Source organism: Kryptolebias marmoratus, linkage group LG9 (assembly GCF_001649575.2).
Source record: "Kryptolebias marmoratus isolate JLee-2015 linkage group LG9, ASM164957v2, whole genome shotgun sequence".
Taxonomy (NCBI): Eukaryota; Metazoa; Chordata; class Actinopteri; order Cyprinodontiformes; family Rivulidae; genus Kryptolebias; species Kryptolebias marmoratus.
In genome coordinates this window covers 24432450-24451953 of record NC_051438.1, presented here as the reverse complement: position 1 = coordinate 24451953, position 19504 = coordinate 24432450, and the positions used below count along the sequence as shown (strand labels likewise).

At 37.4% G+C, this 19504-nt stretch overlaps 2 protein-coding genes across 2 annotated transcripts in view; one reads left to right on the top strand and one right to left on the bottom strand.

Annotated features, from left to right (window-relative positions):
- The first annotated feature begins 4587 nt into the window (after positions 1–4587).
- The window catches only part of slit3 (slit homolog 3 (Drosophila)), a 222331-nt gene continuing 207414 nt past the window's right edge, over positions 4588–19504 (top strand). The window contains exon 1 of the mRNA XM_017417474.3: positions 4588–5349. Within this exon, the coding sequence (XP_017272963.1) occupies positions 5159–5349 (191 nt within the window). The 5' untranslated portion in view covers positions 4588–5158. The remainder of the gene's footprint in view (positions 5350–19504) is intronic.
- LOC108236658 overlaps positions 14784–19504 on the bottom strand; it is a 12797-nt gene continuing 8076 nt past the window's right edge. Inside the window, exons 2-11 of the mRNA XM_025006187.2 lie at positions 19199–19287; positions 18844–18993; positions 18236–18381; positions 17760–17896; positions 17557–17650; positions 17142–17259; positions 16801–17024; positions 16521–16692; positions 16216–16343; positions 14784–16006 (exon numbers count right to left, since the gene is read on the bottom strand). Of these exons, the coding sequence (XP_024861955.2) occupies positions 15689–16006; positions 16216–16343; positions 16521–16692; positions 16801–17024; positions 17142–17259; positions 17557–17650; positions 17760–17896; positions 18236–18381; positions 18844–18993; positions 19199–19287 (1576 nt within the window). The 3' untranslated portion in view covers positions 14784–15688. The remainder of the gene's footprint in view (positions 16007–16215; positions 16344–16520; positions 16693–16800; positions 17025–17141; positions 17260–17556; positions 17651–17759; positions 17897–18235; positions 18382–18843; positions 18994–19198; positions 19288–19504) is intronic.

Here is a 19504-nt window from a genome sequence, read left to right as displayed (position 1 = left end):
CACAGAGGTTAACGTTTAATGAGTTATTTTTACTGAACCTTAAATCACAGAAACACATGGCTGTCCAGTCATTAAATGTGTTCAGTATACAAGATCAAGACCCACAGCAAACAACAAATTGCTTTACAGAACTGCACTGTGTCTGTTCTAAGTGTTTCCAGGTCTTTAGAGACATTCTTGTGTTACAAGAGGTGGACAAAAAAGAAACATTAGAGGCCAAAACACACAAAGATGAAGTATCTCATATACATTTTTAAAATGCATCTCACTCAGTGAAAGAGAACATTTGAAATAGTGAACTTTAAGAGTATCACTAGCGTAGCCTGTCTACAGAAATTTGGATCTGCCTGAGCAAAATAATCCTTCTCAAACAGCACCAGGATGTTGGTGGTGGTGGTGGTGGTGGTGGTGGTGGTGTGTGTGTGTGTGTGTGTATGTGTGTTTGTGTGTTAGTGTGGGTTTGTGTGATATTTTAGTAAATTAGACCATCAATCAAACACAACATGGGAAGCAGCAAGAAAAAAAATACCCTTGCAACAACAACAAAAAAAGCACTGGAGAAACATATGGCATTATTTAACTGCCTTTTAAGGAACACAAGTGCGTTTGTGTGTATGTTAGTGTGTACTTGTGTTGCTATGCTTAGTAGAAATGATGTGCCATACTTAGCTTTTACTTGTGGACTTGCTGGGGACAGTGATGTATCCGAGACACAAAAAAAAGCATTTTTTGGCTTGTCATCCTAAAGTCTTTATTTAGCAAAATAATTACAATAAATTAAGGAAAAGTTGCAGGCAAAGCAATATAAAGTTATGACATGATTTAGATGTGTCTAAAATATAAAAAAATCATAGCTGGTCTTATATCCTATTGTCCTTCCTATCTGTTATTGTGTCCATCCAGTTTTCAAAGATACTCATTGTGATAAAAACTGGTAAAAAAAAAAATCATAAGGTTAGAAAACAATATCTACAAAAGTTGTTCTTACACTAAGTCACAACAATACACTGCTTCATGTTTGTTTTCTTTATTGTTTGAAGTACTTTATTGTTTTTTTTCCCTCATTTACTAAAATATAGGTGAGAAATGACAAAAAAATAAAAATAAAATCAAGAGTTCAAGTCAAAATTTCATCCTTTCAGCATTAAAATTCAGTGACGCACACTTTCTTCCAGTAAGCTCAAACAAAGACATCAGGACCTTGTTTCATGCACAAATGTGTATTGTTTTGTCAAGGAGAAAACATCTGAGTGTTTTATTGTGTTATTTTTGAAATGATGTGCAGTTTTTTTTATCTTGTCCAGTTTTTATTCTCAAAAATCAAACTTTTTTTTTTCCTTTCTCAAACTTGTATCTTTAAAGAAACTAATTATTCATTTAGTTATTGCTGGAATGACAATACATTTTTAAAGTACTGCACACATTTTCAGACTAAATTTTTATCTGAGCTTAAATATACCACTTAGGTAGAGTGAAAATTTATCTACAAACACAAAAAGCCAAAATAAAACAGTGCATTTAAATAAAAGTCGGCATAAGCTTTGGACTCCCCAGGGATGATTGTAAGAACAATAGAACTGACTAGATGAACTTGACATTTATTATTATGCAGAAATGACCCTTAAAAACATCCGTCTAAAATATTCAGCCCAAATATTTCACTTTGCAACATTTTAACACACATCTCTGCATGTGCCAGTGCAATGATGTAATCAGATGTCATGTCCTTGACATTGTTTTTTTTGGAGCTTTGTTTACTTGCAGCTCACAGAATTCACTGATGTAAGCTTTTGCGGATGGGCTTTTCTTGTTGGCAATGAATAAATTTGCACTGACATGTTGGCTTCATATTTGTGAGCCGTGGCAGTTTAAGCTTGGTTGGTTGTGGAAAGGCAAATAACATGTTTGTTTATTGACATTTTCCCCAAGACCCTTTTTTTTCCTTATACATGGAACTGTTTTATCTGGATATTCATGTTCCCTGACAGGAAGTTAAAGTCAGGAAACAAACATCTCAGTAAACAATAAACACCACCGATCAGATGAAAGACTGAGATAAAGGCAAAAGGTTTTCAGGTAAGTACTTCCTAAATCTCTTAATCAAAAGTAGGTTTATGCACAATATTTGTTACTACAATTCAGACTGATGCTATTTATCCAATGCTAGAGATGAAAATTGTTTTATTGTAGTTTAACTTCTTTTAAATCAAATTTATATGAATTTTACTAATGATGAAGTGTAGTACCAATGTGTAGTGGGATATGTGTCAGGAATGACTCTCAGCTACTACCAGATATAATTTTAGTTCATTATCTGTAAAACGGACTAAATTACAGCCGTTTTTTTGTTTTGGCTAATGTTGATTAGCTGTAGCAGCCATCTTAATCTGTGTTGGCTCCAAAAGTTAACTGGTTGTAGATGCACATCAAATGTTTCCACTCTGGGAGTTTCATTAACCTGTCTGTTGCAAAGAGACAGACAGTGTTGATGCCAATAGTTATTGCCGATTGTTTAAGAAAAAAATATTCCACAATGTGTAGTGCTCAAAGTATATATTAAGGGATGATGTTCAGCTACTACCACACCATATTTTAGCTCAATATCTGTAAAATTGACTAAGTTATAACAATTTCTGTGTTTCAAAAGGTCAAACAGCTGTGGTGGCCATCTTACTCCAAAATTTGATCAGCTGTAGATGTACAATCATTGACTGGTAGCTGAAGGTTTCAACAAAATACATTCATCATTTCATGAGATACTGTGAAAACGGTGACAACACATAACCACACAAAGACAGACACTGGCAAAAAAATACATCTTTGCCTTCATCTTTGGTGGTGGCCAATATTTTGGCAAGAAATGTTTTAAAGCATCGTACATTTTTCTGAAGATACATAACTGACCAAGCTCACCAACATGCTGAAAACCCCCCCAACCTCTTTTAATATTTAAAAAAATATAATGTTTTCCTAAGGTTTTGCACAATTTATCTTAAACATCATAATAAATTTGTTTATAAAAAAGTTTATTTGCTGATTAAGCATTAAGCACTCCATGTTTCTGCCTTTGGTAGATCTCCAGCTGGCAGAAAAAAAAAAAGTTTTAATAAGCCTGAACTCTGAACTGAAACTCTAATTACTCAGTTTGGGTTCTAGTTTGTAATGTTTATGGAAAAATTCCCACAAATTTAAAACTGAAAAGATCTTATGACTGTGATCTTATTGAAAAATGCCCACTTTTACCCCCCTCTGCCTGTAGAGGGCAGCAGCACTACTGCAACTTGTTCTAGGTATTTATTATGGAGTTGCACTGTCTGCAACCTACAGAGGTGACAATAAAAGGATACAAATGAATGCACAGTGGGGGCTCTTTTATGTTATATAGAATACACTGCAGTTGGCTTGAGTCCAGTTGTTTTTCTGAAGAAAAGTCACAGCAGGTTTAGTCATCATCTTCAGTTAAACCTTTATGTCTTGATGAGTCTCTTCCAAGATGTCAGTCCTTTATCTGAAATACATCAGGGATCACTGAGTGCTTTTATGAGCATTAAAATAATGTGGATCACATGTTTACTTCCTCACCATCAACACCTCAAAACAATTCAGCATCAGTTGGATGTTTTTGGACAAACAAATTAAAGAGTGGCTTTGAAGATTAAAACAATTTTCCAAGACTTAAGGCACTTCAGTTTCTTTTTAAATCTTTGAATCTTTAACACTTGCAATACGAAGAATTGTGGGGAAATATAACATTGTGACTAAAAACAGAGTGACTCAGAACACAAGTTTTATGATTTGCTCACTGAGAGTGTAAACTTCTTATAGGTTTATAAGTCATGTACCTAAAATCTGTTTGTTTATCTATACTGTTAGGAAAATATCCTATAAAACATTGCACTGTTTTAATGAAACTTTCAGAAAGTAACATCTACATATGATCAGCTTTTGGACTCAGTTCAAGATGGCAAACAGCCAACTGAGAACACAAAAATGTACATAATTCAGTCTGTTTCACAAGTACTAAGCTAAAACTTAGTTACTAACAGGTAGTCACAAAGCAGACACCAAGCACTGAAGATCACATAAAATATGGCAACATTGCATAAGATTGTGCATAATGTTCTGTTTAAGGTTTGGCCAAAAAAAAGCTGTAACTCAAGCAGGTGGCAATATTCCTTCAGGTTAATCTAATTACCTGTTTTAGCTCAGTGTGAACCTCTTAATCTAAACATTTTTATTCACATTTTTAAAAAGTGCCATCTGCTGCTGGTTAGTGAGTTTATCAGTTTTAAACTAACAACCAACACTGATGCACTGAATGTTTGCTTCAAATAAAACATGCCTCAAAACCAACTTATGATTATAAAGCAGATCGTGAGGTTGATAAATGGGCCACGACAAAAAAAGGAAGAGTGGCTGGGAAATTTGCTAAATTACGCTTAGTGCTACCGAGAGAAGACTTTTCCTCTTTGGTGTGGGAAAATAGCCTAGTTTAGACAGCAGGGAGTGTTTCTTGGGAAGATAAGGGGGCTAGTGAAAGTTTTTCGAACTCTCTCTCTCTCTTTTTTTTTTTTTTGGTGTGACATCCACATCAGGAGAGAAAGACACAAGGGAGGGAGAGACAGAGACGGAGCGGATTTTGGGGGAAACCGGGGCGCTCACAACCTCCAGACGTCCCAGTCTGCGCTGCGCTGCGCCTTTCTGCTCTCTGAAAACTTTTTTTTTTTCCTGAGACCCTTTCTCTTTATTTCCCGGTGGCGGAGGGATGTTCTCTGAGAGGAAGTTACACCCCAGCTGAGCCGATTTTTTGGAGTTGGGAGAAGTTTGGGTGATAACTTAGCGGACACTTTGGGAATGGGCAGCGCCTGAGAAGACTTTTACGCAGTGTACTGGGTGACACGAGGTGACACGTTTTAAAATCCTCACTTTCTTCCTTTTTTCCCCCTTCAATGGCAAACAACTCTTTCAAGGAAACGCTTTTACTGGTCGATCCACTCTAGACAAAGTTTGGTAAACTTTTCATTTTCATCTTTAAAATTCTACCTCACAGTCGAGCATCCTCCGATTATCGCAGACAGAAAGGATAATACCACATCTGCTCTCATCCCACCGGTGGATTTCCAATTAACTTGGACTGGAAGTCATTTCAGTGGATATCATGCCTCCAGCCGAGCCGGAGAAGTGCGCCGGGCTCTGCCGGATCTGGGCTCTGGTTTTGGCTCTCCTGCTGTGCGCAACGTCGGTGGATGGATGCCCACACAAGTGCAGCTGCTCCGGGTCTCATGTGGACTGCCAGGGTCTGGGTCTGAAGACTGTACCCAAAGGAATACCGAGGAATGCGGAGCGCCTGTAAGTGCCATTATACTGCAGTTTAAATCCACCTGGGCTTGAATGATTTGTCTGATCAGAGAGCAGGAAACCCCCTGAACCTTTTGAATCAGCCAAGTTCCTGTGAAATTTGGGTTCAACTTGTTAAACCATAAACGTTTTTTCCAAATATTTGACATTTCAAAGTCTATATAAACACTTTAACACGTTAAAGTCACCAAACTTGTTTTTGAAGCAAACAAGCGACTTTCTCATCAGTTTACCTCAGTTGATTGATAGATTGCATCTATCTGCCTCTGTGCTACCTGTAAATGTTGAGAAGTATTATTTGATTTTTGCTTTTATTTAAAAAAATGGTTCCATATTCCTAGCATCATCTAACATAAATCAGTTTTTGTAAGAATATGTTACCCTTTTTGTTCCATATTTAGGACTCAAATGGCAATAAAATAGGGAAAACTTTTATACCAAAATGCACTAAGTCAATGCTAATTTTAGTTGCATGTAAAGTTGATAACTACAGAAAAAACAGTTTATGAATAGTTAATGGACATTTAAGTGGTAAAAGTGACACTTCATTTAACCTGTAACTCTGAAGCTGATTTGAATGTACCTTTAGGTGGTTTTGTTGAAATGATTTTTAAAAAATCACTTTTTTACCCGAGTTATCAGCATTTAAGGACCTGTCATACTGCAGGTCTTACAGTGAATATTTGCGTTACAGAAAAATCTACAAAGTTAAGAAAAATTTCCCAAGATTCAAGTCAAGTTTTTAAAAGTTTACAGTTTTACTGATCTCCCCTAGCTGAGCTGGGTCAGCCACTTGTCTAAAATCCCCCTAAGAAAACATTTTACTCCTTTCAGCGCTTTTTGTTTTAAAATTAAACCTGGCGACAGTTAGTTTGAAATGATATTCATTCCTCAGGCAGAGACAGATTCCTGACAGATGCTGCTGCCACCTCTCGCCTGATCTTGACACGTATACACAAGTGCAGCCACACACATACACGCATAATCACACATACCTTTGCTGTTAAGGAATGGAAGTGATTATGCGTGATAACGGAGCAGCCAAAAGCCCTGCAGGGGATCAACAACAGACCTAACCCTGAGACAACAAACTCAATCAGTAGGCTGCAGAGGAAAGTGGGGGGCAGTGTTTGTGCATAAGGTGCTGGTGCTTATGAATATATGATTAGCACGTGTGGTGTATTTTTACTTTAGTGTGTATTTTTTTTTACATGTGTTTGTATATTCTTAAGTTTCTGCATGTTGGTACTGGTTGGTGTGATTGTTTTTCTTCTGCACGTATGTGTGAGTGTTAACAATGAACCCCATTCCTCCTCTATCCCATAGAGCTGCTGTGACCTCCTAGGACCTGTTGGCTTTCACACAGCAATCCCTTTAAGACATTCACACCCCTGTAAAATAAATAATTAAGTCTGGTTTTGATGGAGAGGTGGAATAAGGTGTTCCTCTGCCTCTCACCGGGGTCCCTGAGGTGGAATATTTGGGGTAGTAGTGCCCCTTTCCAGCCCCTCTATTCAAGAATCTGTGTTTATGTTCCCCTGATTTATCCAGGTCACTGTTTTAGATGTGACTTTGACCAAGAATTGCTCTTTTCCTTTTCCTCCCTCTCACTCTTCTCTACTTCTGGCCTTCATCTTTATGTCCCTTAGCAGATATTTAGGGAGTCGGAGATGGGAAACATTAAAATAGATGAGATTCCAGTTGTAAAGGTTAGATGGGAAACTTTTTAATAGACATGAACTTTATTGCCCCTAGCAGGGATTTGGGTTCACCAGCTGAGATAATGCAATTGTGGACTTAACAGTTTTGCCAGTTCGGCAAAAGAAAACCTGTAAATTTGGTTTTACAAATGTAGCTAAAATAATGATCGATTGTGTTAATGTTGTAAGACAAAAATGAACATGAAGTAATAAGAGCACAATGTGAGATGCCAGAAGTGCCACCAGATCAATCTCATGAATTGTCAACAAGAAATATTTCTGTTTTTTCGTAATTGTGATGGTTAGGAACATCTCTTCATGTCAGTCCAGTCTCCTGGACTTTTTGTGCACTGTCAGAACAGAAATGTTTCATTAGTCAGAACAACCTTTTGATTTTCCACGGTCCTTACTTTTAAGATAATGTGAAACCAATCCTTGCTGCACTGTAATGCTGCTTACAATCCAACTGAGTCACCAGAACCATCACTTGTGCAGTTTGGTATCCCTTTTTGTATTCAATTTATCTCCCATTTGTTGGTTTCCAGTGTAAATTCATCACACACAGTAAATGTATTGATTCTAATAATGACCAAACATCACAGTAAAAACATAGAAACGTTGAAAACGTCTGCACTTGTTCATAAAGTAAACAAAAGTTTAAACCCAGTGGAGGGTAATAGTACATATTTTTAGTTTTTGTTGGTTGTGCAGAAATGGCATGGTTTAGAGTAGAGAAAGATATGGTTTGGGTTGTCACTTGTTACAGGAATAAATTTGGAAAAGAACTGGCAAAAACTTTACAATTAAAAGCACATAGAGTTCATTCTCCATCAAGTCCAATGTTTTAATTTTAATTTTACCAACAGTAATTCTATTCCACCATCATGCAATCAAGTTTCATGAAATCCAGGTTGGTAGATGTTGTATGATCATATTGTAGCAAGAAACAAACAGCAGTGATGACATACCCTTACCTATCCTTTTCAATTGTGTGTGCAGCCTTTGTGGCTTAGGAACAAAGTTAACTCACTTCCTTCTTTCCATGTGTCATACTGTAATTACCATAATGCTATTGCTAGCTAAGTTGTCATAATAAAACATTCAAGTCCATTTAAAGGTTGTGGTCAGATTCAGAAAACATAGTAACGTTTGTTGACTAACCATTCTGCTGAAACAATCACATGAAAATAAATTCATTGAGAGGAGTCCAATAGTAGTCTGTCCACTGCAGACTTCTGAGCGACAATACCACAAGATATTTAAGAGACAAAACGTTCTCACCTTATCTTGAATGAATTTCTTTGTAGCTATTACTTTACTAGTCCCTTTTATCCCTCTCTAAAGGCAAATGTGGTGAATCAAACTAATTCAGGCAGATTGTGTGAAGGTTACTGAAAACAAATGTCGAAAATCACCTATAAGTGGAGCAGAAGCCCATGACACAGGTTGAGGGAAATTGGCTATGACAAAAAGAAAAGTACTGAAATTCATGAAAAGGGGCTTCATGATGTATTACTCTGAAAAGTTACAAAATGGCTTTTTTTTCCAGAAAAAAGACCATGTCCACACAGGAAATCAGTCAAGACAGAAAATGTCTGGCACTCGAAGCTATAAAAACCATCAACTTGGTTCTTTAAATAACTTTACGTTACTCCTTACTTACACTGCTTCTTACATTCAGGAAATAACTTTGAATTTGGTTCCCTTCGCTTAATATGGAGGTAAAGGGTGTGCAGCAGTCCACCTGTCATAAGTACAGATTCAGTCTTTCTAAAAGACAGTTTTTCCTCACTATTATAAACAGAGCATTTGGAAAGGTTAATGAGAGAAAAACAGTGGTGACCTCGACCGTTCACTCAGCACACACACACGCAGCCTCGCAGATTACCTCAGGCCAGTCAATTCCGTAATGTCCTCCTTGGGAACCCACTTGAGACCTCATTTGCATCTAATTTGAGTGGAGCATTTTTTGGGGGAAGGCTTAACAGGCTTAAAGGAGGGTGGGTGGGTAAAATGAATTAGAAAACGGGGACGGCTTTTCTCTCCTGGGTTCACTTCACACCTGCCCAATGGGAACCACAAAACATACTCACAAAAATGAACACACACCCTGGAGTGTTGATTTTCTTTTCCTTTTCTTTTTTTGGAGCTGCAAATTGCAAACTGTTGCCTAATGGCTGTGAAATGTCAGGGAATTGTGTGCCATAAAACCCAGAGGGAACTTTCAATTGGCTGAGCTGCAGTCAGGAAATTTTATTCCATAATATATTTATATAAATATACATGGATTTGTTATGTCAGTATGTTTTCACCTCTATTTTTATAAAAAATGTTAGTTTTTGTGTGTGCTGCAAGTGAAACTGAGTAAATGTGGGTTTGTAGTTGAATGGGCTCACTGCTGGAAATGGGCACACTGCCTGAGAGAACTTTAAAAAAGAATAATTTTGATTTTAACTGCTTATTTTTCTGTTCCCTCACTAATAGCTTTTTAAGGAAGTTTTGGCAAGTTTTTCACAAGCAACACCTTCTCTGCTTTCTTTAGCCTCGCCTAACCTTTTTTTCTCTGTCGTTAAACTTCCCTTTCAACTCTTCATCTTTATCCAGACTTTATTCCTCTTTCTTGAGCTCCCTTTTTTCCTCTGAAGTTTCTGTTTTTGTAACTTTTGGCTCATTCTGCCATCTTTTCTTCCTCCTCTACTTCTTCCTTGCTTCTTTGCACCACTTTCCCTGACCCCCTCACCTCTCCTTCCAACACACACACTCTCACACACACCCTCAGTTTGCCAGCAGCATCTCTCCAGTTGAGTTTTCACAGCCCCCATTTCCCCTCCGCGTGCCAACCTACCACTGAGCCTATAACAGTAGGATCCTGCTGCTGTGTGTATGTATGCAAGCAGAGTGTGTATGTGTGTGTTGAATGGACACACAAGTTCCAGCCATTGCTCCTGGCTCTTATCAAAGCTTGGTGTTGATTGGTCAGTGGACACTGTTACCACCACACCCTCAGCTGGGAGATGGCGTTTCATGGTGGGACTGGAATTTATGTTTGTGTTGAGCGGTCTTTGAATACCTTGGCAGAGCAGAAGTTGTATTGACAGAGTTCCAGAACTTAACTGTAGCTAAATTTGATGAAATCAAAAACAATCTGCAGTGGCTGAGGTACTGTTCACTTCAGACTCTTCAGGTCTCAACATTGATCAGACGTCACTGCAAACAACATTGTACTGTGTACCAGTTTTTAACTCCAGAAAGTCTAATAGCCTAACACACATTGCAACTATTTTAATAACTCTTCAAAATTACTGTTAACTAAGGAGCTGTATTTCTTTGTGGAACATATGTGCACTATTTTGAGGAAAGCTTTAGTTTACACACATGCTTTTGTAACCGTTGAATAGATGCCATCATTCAATGAAGAGTATTTTTTTTACTGTTATCATGGGCATGGTGGTGATGTAATACAGCTGAATTTTATTGCTAAAGCAGACAAGTCTAAATTAAGTAAAAACCCACAATGAGCTTGCTGTTCTCAAACAGCCTCTTAATGTCACGCCTATCATCCGTGGCCATCTTGTGGTATCCATTTAGTCCTGTTTCAACTATGTTTGATTCAGTTATGGTATACCAGATGGCACAAGTAAGGCTAACCAACATTCAGGCTCCAGTTCTAGGTCACTGGGTGATATTTTTTTCCTAAAGTTTCTCCAGCATGTGGGCACTTGACCTTTCTATATAATGACTTTTGGCCTGCCAAAGAAGCAGCCAGCTGGCACTGATAGCAGGCACTGCCCTTCTGGGAAATGAAACAAGCTGAATGTTACATTAAAACATGAGCATAGATACTGTTTTCACATGTACTGTGTACACAAATACAACACATGCACACAAACATGTGTGCATGTGTTGTATTTAGATGAGAAAGAGGCCACACACTTTAATCAGAAACCACATGCATGTAAGACAAATAAAACCTAACTAAACCTTTTTCTTAATTCCTATTAGCACTACACTTGTGAGTTTGCTTACAGATGTATGGTTTATCACTAACCACGAACTGTCCCAAACCTAAACAAATTTTAACTCCTGAAGGAAAATTAGATCTTATTTCAGTGTACAGCACTCTTATATTTGCATATCACCTTAAACTGTACAACAGTATTTACTTGAACCAAGGAGCCCAGGAAGCACACAGATGATCTAACACATTTTACCTAACATGCCATTTTTACTGAAACCTCCAAAAAGTTGCCTCAATTGCTGTAGATGGGGACGAGAACAGTTTGGGCATTTATTTCACAGTTTGCCTTCATTACCTCTTCAAAGTAAGTTTTGCTAACCTTGGGGTCGGTTTCACATCTGTATGATTAACTGCTGCTTTGGAGTGTTTGCTTTTTCTTCGCACTGCTTCTGTGTTACAAGACCTCAGCAATTAACGTGCTGGGAATAGCGATACTATTGCAAATAACAGGTGACGACTTTGAAAAACGCAGGTTTTACAAGACTATAATTTTTGTTTACAACAACACTTTGATGTCATCCAGACCAGCCAAATATCTTGTAACATAAAACATGGCTGCAAAACTAGAGTACAAGTACATGCACACACAAATTAAGAACACTCAAATATACTTCATGTTTATATTCATATACATGAAGAACATGGAAAAACATAGCATGCAGCCCAACATGTGCAGTTCACACTCATCATTCAGCAAGGAACACAGTTCACTCTTATGCCTTCAATGGATTAAACATGCAACTGGTTGTAGATGGAAACTCTGACGTATAATGAGAAAAAGAGTCAGTTTCTCAACGAAACAAGCCAGAGTCACGAATGACCTTCTGTGACTCTACAGAGACAGGAGTCCTCAGACTGGAGGACTTGAGAGGCTGTGTCATACCAGAACGCATACATAAGTTGCTGTGTGAGTGTGCAGTATGCCTGGAGTTGTTTGATATTAACAAACTATGCCACTGTTTTGTTTGGCCACTGTCACCAAAGCAACACATAAAATCCATGCTGCCGGGGCTTTATTTTGTCCTGGTGTATTCTTCTTCACGACACCTGTGTGAAGGCATGTTTGTGTTTTGCTTATTTCTGGGCATGTGGTTGTGCGTGTTGCATGGAAATGTGACCAGTATTTTTCTTTTTTTCAGGCCAACAATCAGTTAAGCTCAGAGTGACAGACTGTTTATGTTGGGCTCAGAGCTTATAGAGAAACTGGTCAGTGGACTGTGCATGTGCTTGCATGCCACTGAAAATTTCTCTTTCTCTCTTTCACTGGAGTTTTGTCTATATCATTCACATTCTCTTTCTGTCTCTCATTCATCCTAATCTCGCTCATTCTCTTATTCTCTTGCTTATTCACAAAGCTGCAGAGAGCCTTGTTCTTGTCAAGTCTGCTTTCAGCAGCTACATTTCCCCTCAACTCGTACCCCTTCTTATTTACATACAGTACAGCAGTAGTAAATCTAGACAAAAGCAATGCAGCTCTATAAACTTTAACAGAAAAGAGCTAGACAAATACAGCAGCTACTTTGGCTCGGAACTGTAATATAAAGAGATGCTTGCAGGCATTTCCCTAATGTGGTCACGTTTGCAAGGTTAACATCACACAGTAAAATTTCCAGAGTAAAATTTACTCAATTTGAAAAAAAATTTACTCTAAAAAAGACAACATTTGGTCCCAGTCTAAATAGAGTAAAATTTACTCTCATGGAAGAGTTGAAATTACAGAGTAAAATCTACTCTATTTAGTGCAAAAATTTTAATCAATGCCAAGAGAATTTACTCTAAGTTGTTTAAAAGAAAAACTACTCTACCGTATTTTAACTCCAAGTGGAATATAATTTACTCTAAATAGAATTGCATTCTATTCCAAGTAGAGAAAACTTTTAGTCTGACTAAAAAAGAATTTTACACAAAATAGAATAGAATTTTATTCCACATAGTATCAAATTGTGCTCTTAATGGTGTAAAATTTTACTCCTAATTTTATTTTTATTTTATTCCATATTGTGCAGTTAAACATTAAATTAAATTGTAAAATAGAACCAAATGTAACTTTATTTCACTCACTAAGCAATTGTTTTAGCCATTATACACATCTGAGTTTGTAAGAGTACAATGCATAGACCAGAAATCAGTATTTGAACAGCCATTTTTATTGTTCACAGGAAACAGTATGGAACAATATAAACATTTGCATCTTCATGACTGTATGACACCTGTAAATCAAAAGCTCTGGCACAGAAAAGCTCTTCTACATAAATAACATGAGGTCCATCTCTTGTACACAAAACTTGAAAAGCACTGAAATGCTCATTCAGACACACTGTTTGCAGTGCAAATGTAACAAACAGTAACCTCTCATCTTTCACAACAACATTGTAGATCTTATGGAAAACTGGCATTTCACAAAACATTTCTTTACAAACAACTAAATCTGCACGATACATATTTCCATGGTGTTTGGCCCATTTAACATTTAATACCTTGGTGTTGATTGGTAACTGAAGAGTCTCTGCTATCTCACAGCCCCACTTCAGTACATTTAAAGGCACCATTTTACCTGGTCCAATGGTCAGTCTCTTGTGGTCAAATGTATGCCAACTGAAAGCAATGTGACTTTGATGCTTTAATGCCAGGGTTTTTGTAACATTTTTAAAACTTTTCAATTGTTTTTTAAAGAAATTGTGTTTAGCTTCGTATCGCATGCACCAGCTATGTAGAATTGGGCCTATTTTGAGTATACATGTAGGATAATGCACCATAAAATGATGCTTTGGGAGCAACTTTTTTTGTGGAAACAAATGTTTGAATAACCTGTGATGTTCGGCAATCAGGTGTTTTAAGAAAATAGTAATGCCTTTTGATAACACTGGTGAAAAAACAATATTCACTATGTGAAGCAACAGCTGCAGCAAATACCAGTGCTGATCATTTGGACAAACTAAGTCTCCAAAGATGAGTGGTAGGTTACGTAGTAGACACCAGGACTGGATGGCATTTAACCCCAAGTCATTTGAGTCTTCTACCAACTTCACTGCAGGTGGTTTGTTGGTTTGTTCCATGTACCCATAGTTAAAGCTCCTTATTCTCCCGTCTACATCCTTTAATGTTGTGTACTGGTCAACTACATGCAACAAAATGAGCTTCATTTCATATTGTGCCACTCCTTCCAAGATATCATGCATAATATCAACTGAGAAGTTTTCACATGTACTGAAGTACTGCAGTGAATTTAGAATGCATGACTTTTTAACACCCATAACATATGGAAGTCTGGGATTTGCCTCCATTTTCTGACAATGTTCAGCATGAAGTGCCTTAGTTCGCATAACAATCTTGGGTGAGTCCTCTGTAAACTCTGTCTGAAAGTCCTCTTTCTCAACGAGACAAAAGCGGCAACAGTATCTGGCACTAAATGACTCTACAAAACCAAACAGACAGTGAAGACCAAGGTTGTCACCAGTAACTTGGACAATAGTTCCACGTACTGGCTCATCATACATGGGAACAGTAATTCCATCCCTCTCCAGGATTTTAACATCCTCCACAATCGGATCAAGTATCTTAGAGAAGCCGTAAGTTTTAATGTCCTGCGCATGAAACAGAGAGACCAAGTGAATATTGTGTAGAGCAGAATTGTACTTAGGAGAAAAATTTCGCAGTGTGAAATATATAGCTCCCAATTTATGTATTCCCCTTTTTGATCCCAAAGGATTAGCTGTTTCGAAATCATCATAGAAAAGTTGAATTTGAAGGGCATGATTTTGTTTTGAAAACAGAGCATGGCTCTTAAAAAGTTCTCCATCAGACAAGTCTTTAAGAGTTTCACTTGAATTTGACTTGGCCATCATCTCCTCTATGTTAGGGTGTCTAAAAATAAACTTTAATGTTTCAAAAATTGGGATGTAAACAAATTTATCTGTAACAACCACCTGATCATAGCCCCCTGTGGTTTGACTGCGCAGTGTATCAAATCTGGAACCAAGGACATATTCTACTGGGTCTACACGTCCCCAATTATCTGCCAAAAAACGAGTTCTTTTACTTTCAGAATTTAATATCTTGAAAGGATTTTCCATTTTCTCAAAACATTGATCAATTTTGCACTCAATGTCACTTTTGACAGGTTCTTGTAAAGAAAGACTGTTTTTCACAGATTCTTTTGCTTGATTTTGAAAATCATTAACTATTTCTTCCAGGGAAATTACCAAAGAGTTAATTGCTCTTTCACTTACACCTGCAAATTTAAGTTCTGCAACTGCTGTTGCACAACTATGCACAAGAGATTTCTGAAGCAGGACTGTATCAGAAGCAGCACTCATAGAGGGCAAATTTTGACTTTCAAATGTCTCTTCAGTTGTAGATGGGCCTTCACCAGGATTACAAGTGTGTTTATCATGTGCTTTATTGAGATGCTTTCTGAACCCAGAAAATGTGCCATAAACTTGAGCACAACCTGCCTGACCACATTTAAGACGAAGTGTCTTACCAGAGCAAAGTCCGTGGATCACTTTTAAGTGCTTGGTCAGAGAATTAGCATTTGTCTGGTACTTCTTACAAATGAAGCAGAACATTCCAACTTAACGTATTACTGAAACAATCATAGCAAAACAACTATTTAACGCAGCATCCGAGCCCTCAACTCTGCAACCCTAGGATTTACTTTGGTTGTCTCAACATCTATCTCATAAATGGCGGTCTGCAGAAAATTGTACACATTGACCAGATCATGGTCATATGAAGTGCCGAACACAAAGTGAGCTTTAAAAAGCTCATCAAAACAGGCTAGAGGGCCTGGTGATTTACAAGGTATGGCATGTTTGTCAATCACAATGAAGTACTTGTGAATAACGCCCCTCTGAGTCCCTACTGCAAGCAGGTAAGGTTGACGCCTTTCTGCGATGCCATCAAGGTGCCCCTGGATGCTGGTTCCTGTCTGTGGTAAAAACAGAATAAAACATGATTAGTCTTGGGTTTCAAAGAAAACAGGGTTCTTATAGTTAAGGCAAATTACTTTTCAGGACCTCTTTAATGTTACTTGAAATGAAATTTCAGACCAACTTCACAAAAAATACAAATAAATAAAAATAAGTGAAGAATAGGGAATTTTGATCAACATAAATATTCCCTTAGCTGTAACCTTACCTTGACAAACTTCACAAGATGTTCACTGGCTGCTCTGGCTGAGAGTTTTCCAGGTCTCTTCCGGCCATGAGGTGACGGTGGCAGGAGGTGCACAAGAATCAGAATGGATGACATGTCACTGTCCCATCCTGGAAGAAAAGATAAAATAAACATAAGCTAACAGAACTTCTTATTTGCAACCGTGTTAACACTTCCAGAGGAAGCTTACCAAACAGTGACGGCAGAAGGAGGCGCACTTATATTGAATCAATTTACATAAAATTATGTTACATTAAACACCGTCTTTATAATCCAGTCCAACTTACCATTTTGCACCTCTGTTGTGCCTTCAGCATTGTGAAGAAGGTTCTCAAGGTCATCAGACTGTGTGAGACCACGGCTTTGTTCGAGGACTTTCTGCTTGTAGACAGTGGGCCACTTCTCCAGGAATTTTGCAGAGATGGCTTCCCCAAACATCAATGTAAAATCTTGCTCAACCTGGAGAAGAGATGAAGGTTTTAAAAATCATTTTGTTAAACTTTCTCACACCCACCTCAATTTAAACTTTGTTAAAAATAGGTTAAGCTGAAGTGAAGATAAGCATACCAATCCTCCCATGTCCAGGAATCTTGGGAAGTCCAAAAAGATACCAGGTGACTTCACTGGGTCATGAATCATCTTCTGGCGATAGTTGAAAGTCTGTTTCATCTTCCTCATTACAGTTCCTTCATCAGTTGTGTGCTTCATCAGCGCAATGGCTTCAGAACACAAGCTGTCTGTCAAAAGGCAGTCTTCTTCTCTCAAACAGTCTCTGTCAGTTGTTGGTCCCCCTAAAAAAACATTATATGAATGGGACACTCGATCTTAGGATTTAATAAATAAGGCTTGGGAACCTATTGTGCAGTTTGGTTGTAGGATAAAATTTGTACAAGTATAAATACACATACCTGTTTGGGTTTGTGACAGTCTGGGGACCTTCTTTTGTCCATTAGAAGCTTCCCTCTGGACAAACTTCAGTCTCCAAGCCAGATACCCACTCCCATCTTCTGCATTGTAATAATGCTCCTAAAAGTAGGTGAATGATAAATGTTTTTAAAGCTGTGAAAGTAAAGACAACCGTGAATGATAGTAGCTATGATTTACAGATTTTAGTTCCCATTGTTTGAATTACATAAATAAAATCTCTTCACAATGTTTATTCTTCAAGCTGCAGTAGGTCAACACTGGAACAATAAACTCTACAAAAGTTTTAAAATTGGAAAGTTAAAAACAAGTGGCACAGATGCAGGGGATGCAACAGAGAAACATTTTCAGTTCTACTCAAACCATAGCCAACAAGTTGGACTTCTGTTTTGAACTTACATAGCCAAATCTGCTCTTAGGATCAGCCAGGTAAGGGAACAAGGTAATAATACCCTTTGCATAGTCCTCTTTGATACGTCTGGAGGGACTTGTCCTATATTGACACAGAAAAAACTCTGAGCATTGTTAAAGGTGTAAAGAACACCTTCAACAAAAGTAATTGTGAGAGGTGCATAGAAAAAAAATTTATTATTTCAGCATACCCATGTTCACTTGTCATATGCGCAACCAATATCTTGACCATGTCACGCCGTCTGGTGTCGGTTAGGCTTTTTGTCCGCGCATATTCATTGATGATCCTGTCTCCTCCTGGTTTGTTCTTTAGAACATTTTCAATCATCTAAAGTGATGGTAAAAATATAAATCGATACGTTGCAAAAACACTGTACACAAGACAATTACAAATCCTATTTTATTCCATAAAAAAGAGATAGTATTAAAAGAACTATAATAGTTATTAGTGGAATAGTAAGTTATGTTAAAAAGCACAAACAAAACTTTAAGAACTTAAATTTTTTGGGAAGTCCAGAGCCTTCTATGCTAAGGATCTGGACTAAAATGTGCAGAGATATGCTGAAGGAAAAAAACACAGAAAGTGGTTTTAAGAGAGCAATTTATATAATGTATTCAAATTTGTAAAAACTCTATGGAAGTCTGCACAGTAATCTGCATAGCTTACTTGGGCAAGAGAGGTGTCTTCAGCTCTCTGTCTTGTTGCAGGACTGTGTTGCAATATAATGGTGTCATCGGAGTCCACTTCAGTTTCTCCACTGGAGCTGGTGAAGGAGCTGCTTGCTGCACAGCTTAGCTGATCCATAGGATTATCTAAACATTTTGTTGGTAGAATTAACAGTAGTCAACACTAAAATTGAGAAAATGGTTCTCTTTTTATGGTTTCTCTAACCACACAAGTGGTTAGATAAACCATATAAAAACTTTTTTTTTATATAAATTAAGGTCACCTGATGAGCTCTTCTCACAAGAAACAGTATGATACAAACATAGATAACTCATGCACATTTATCTGTGTTCATTGTGATGAACCACTGAAACACTAGAAATAGGCCAAACCGTGAATGGTCTGTGATGTAAGATGTTTCCACATGTTGTGTGAAATGCTACAAAGGTGAACGCTTTTATGATCTCATCCTAGATTGGTGATATCAAATGGACATCAACATGTCTATACTGATCTGGAAAGACATTTCTATCCCTATTGGTCAAACCCATAAGGATGACCAAAAATAGTTCACAAAAATAAACAAATGACACTTTGCAACACCTTACCTTCTGGATGGAGATCTTGTGCTTCACAAATTTCCAGCACACCAAGGTTTGGACTTTTCAAAAGGAGCTCAAAAACCTCCTCATCCACTTCAGTCTTAGAATCATCAAAAACTTTTAAGTCCAAGGTTGGGATGCTGAACTTTTTTGCAGCTATGAACATAGCAAATTATTTATTTATTATATATTTGAACATATGTAAATAACAATTAAAATAAGACATTAAAAATTAAAATTAAGTAAAACAGAATAATAAATCAGAAAAGTTGGTAAAGCACCCATTATGGCAACATTCCCAAAACGTTTTTGATAAACACAATATATGAAAATGTTGGAAACTTGTTTTGTTTGCACTCACCACATTCCAAAAATGAACTGTAAGTCAGTTGGCCTTCAAAACAGATGTATTTCTGTCGATCTCTATGTTTGACACGCACAGCTTGCATCCTGCATTATGTAAAATATGATATTTTTCAATAACAAATTATTATATATTATTCACTTTGATAACATACTTATCGAAGGGAATAAAAAAAATTAAGATAAGAGGTTGAAACTATCATGGGGAAGAAGCACTTGGTGGCTAACAAATATCCTTAATGGGCTCTTAATGAGCTAGGCGCTCTTGAATTTAGCCAATCAACACAACTAAAACGAAAAAAAA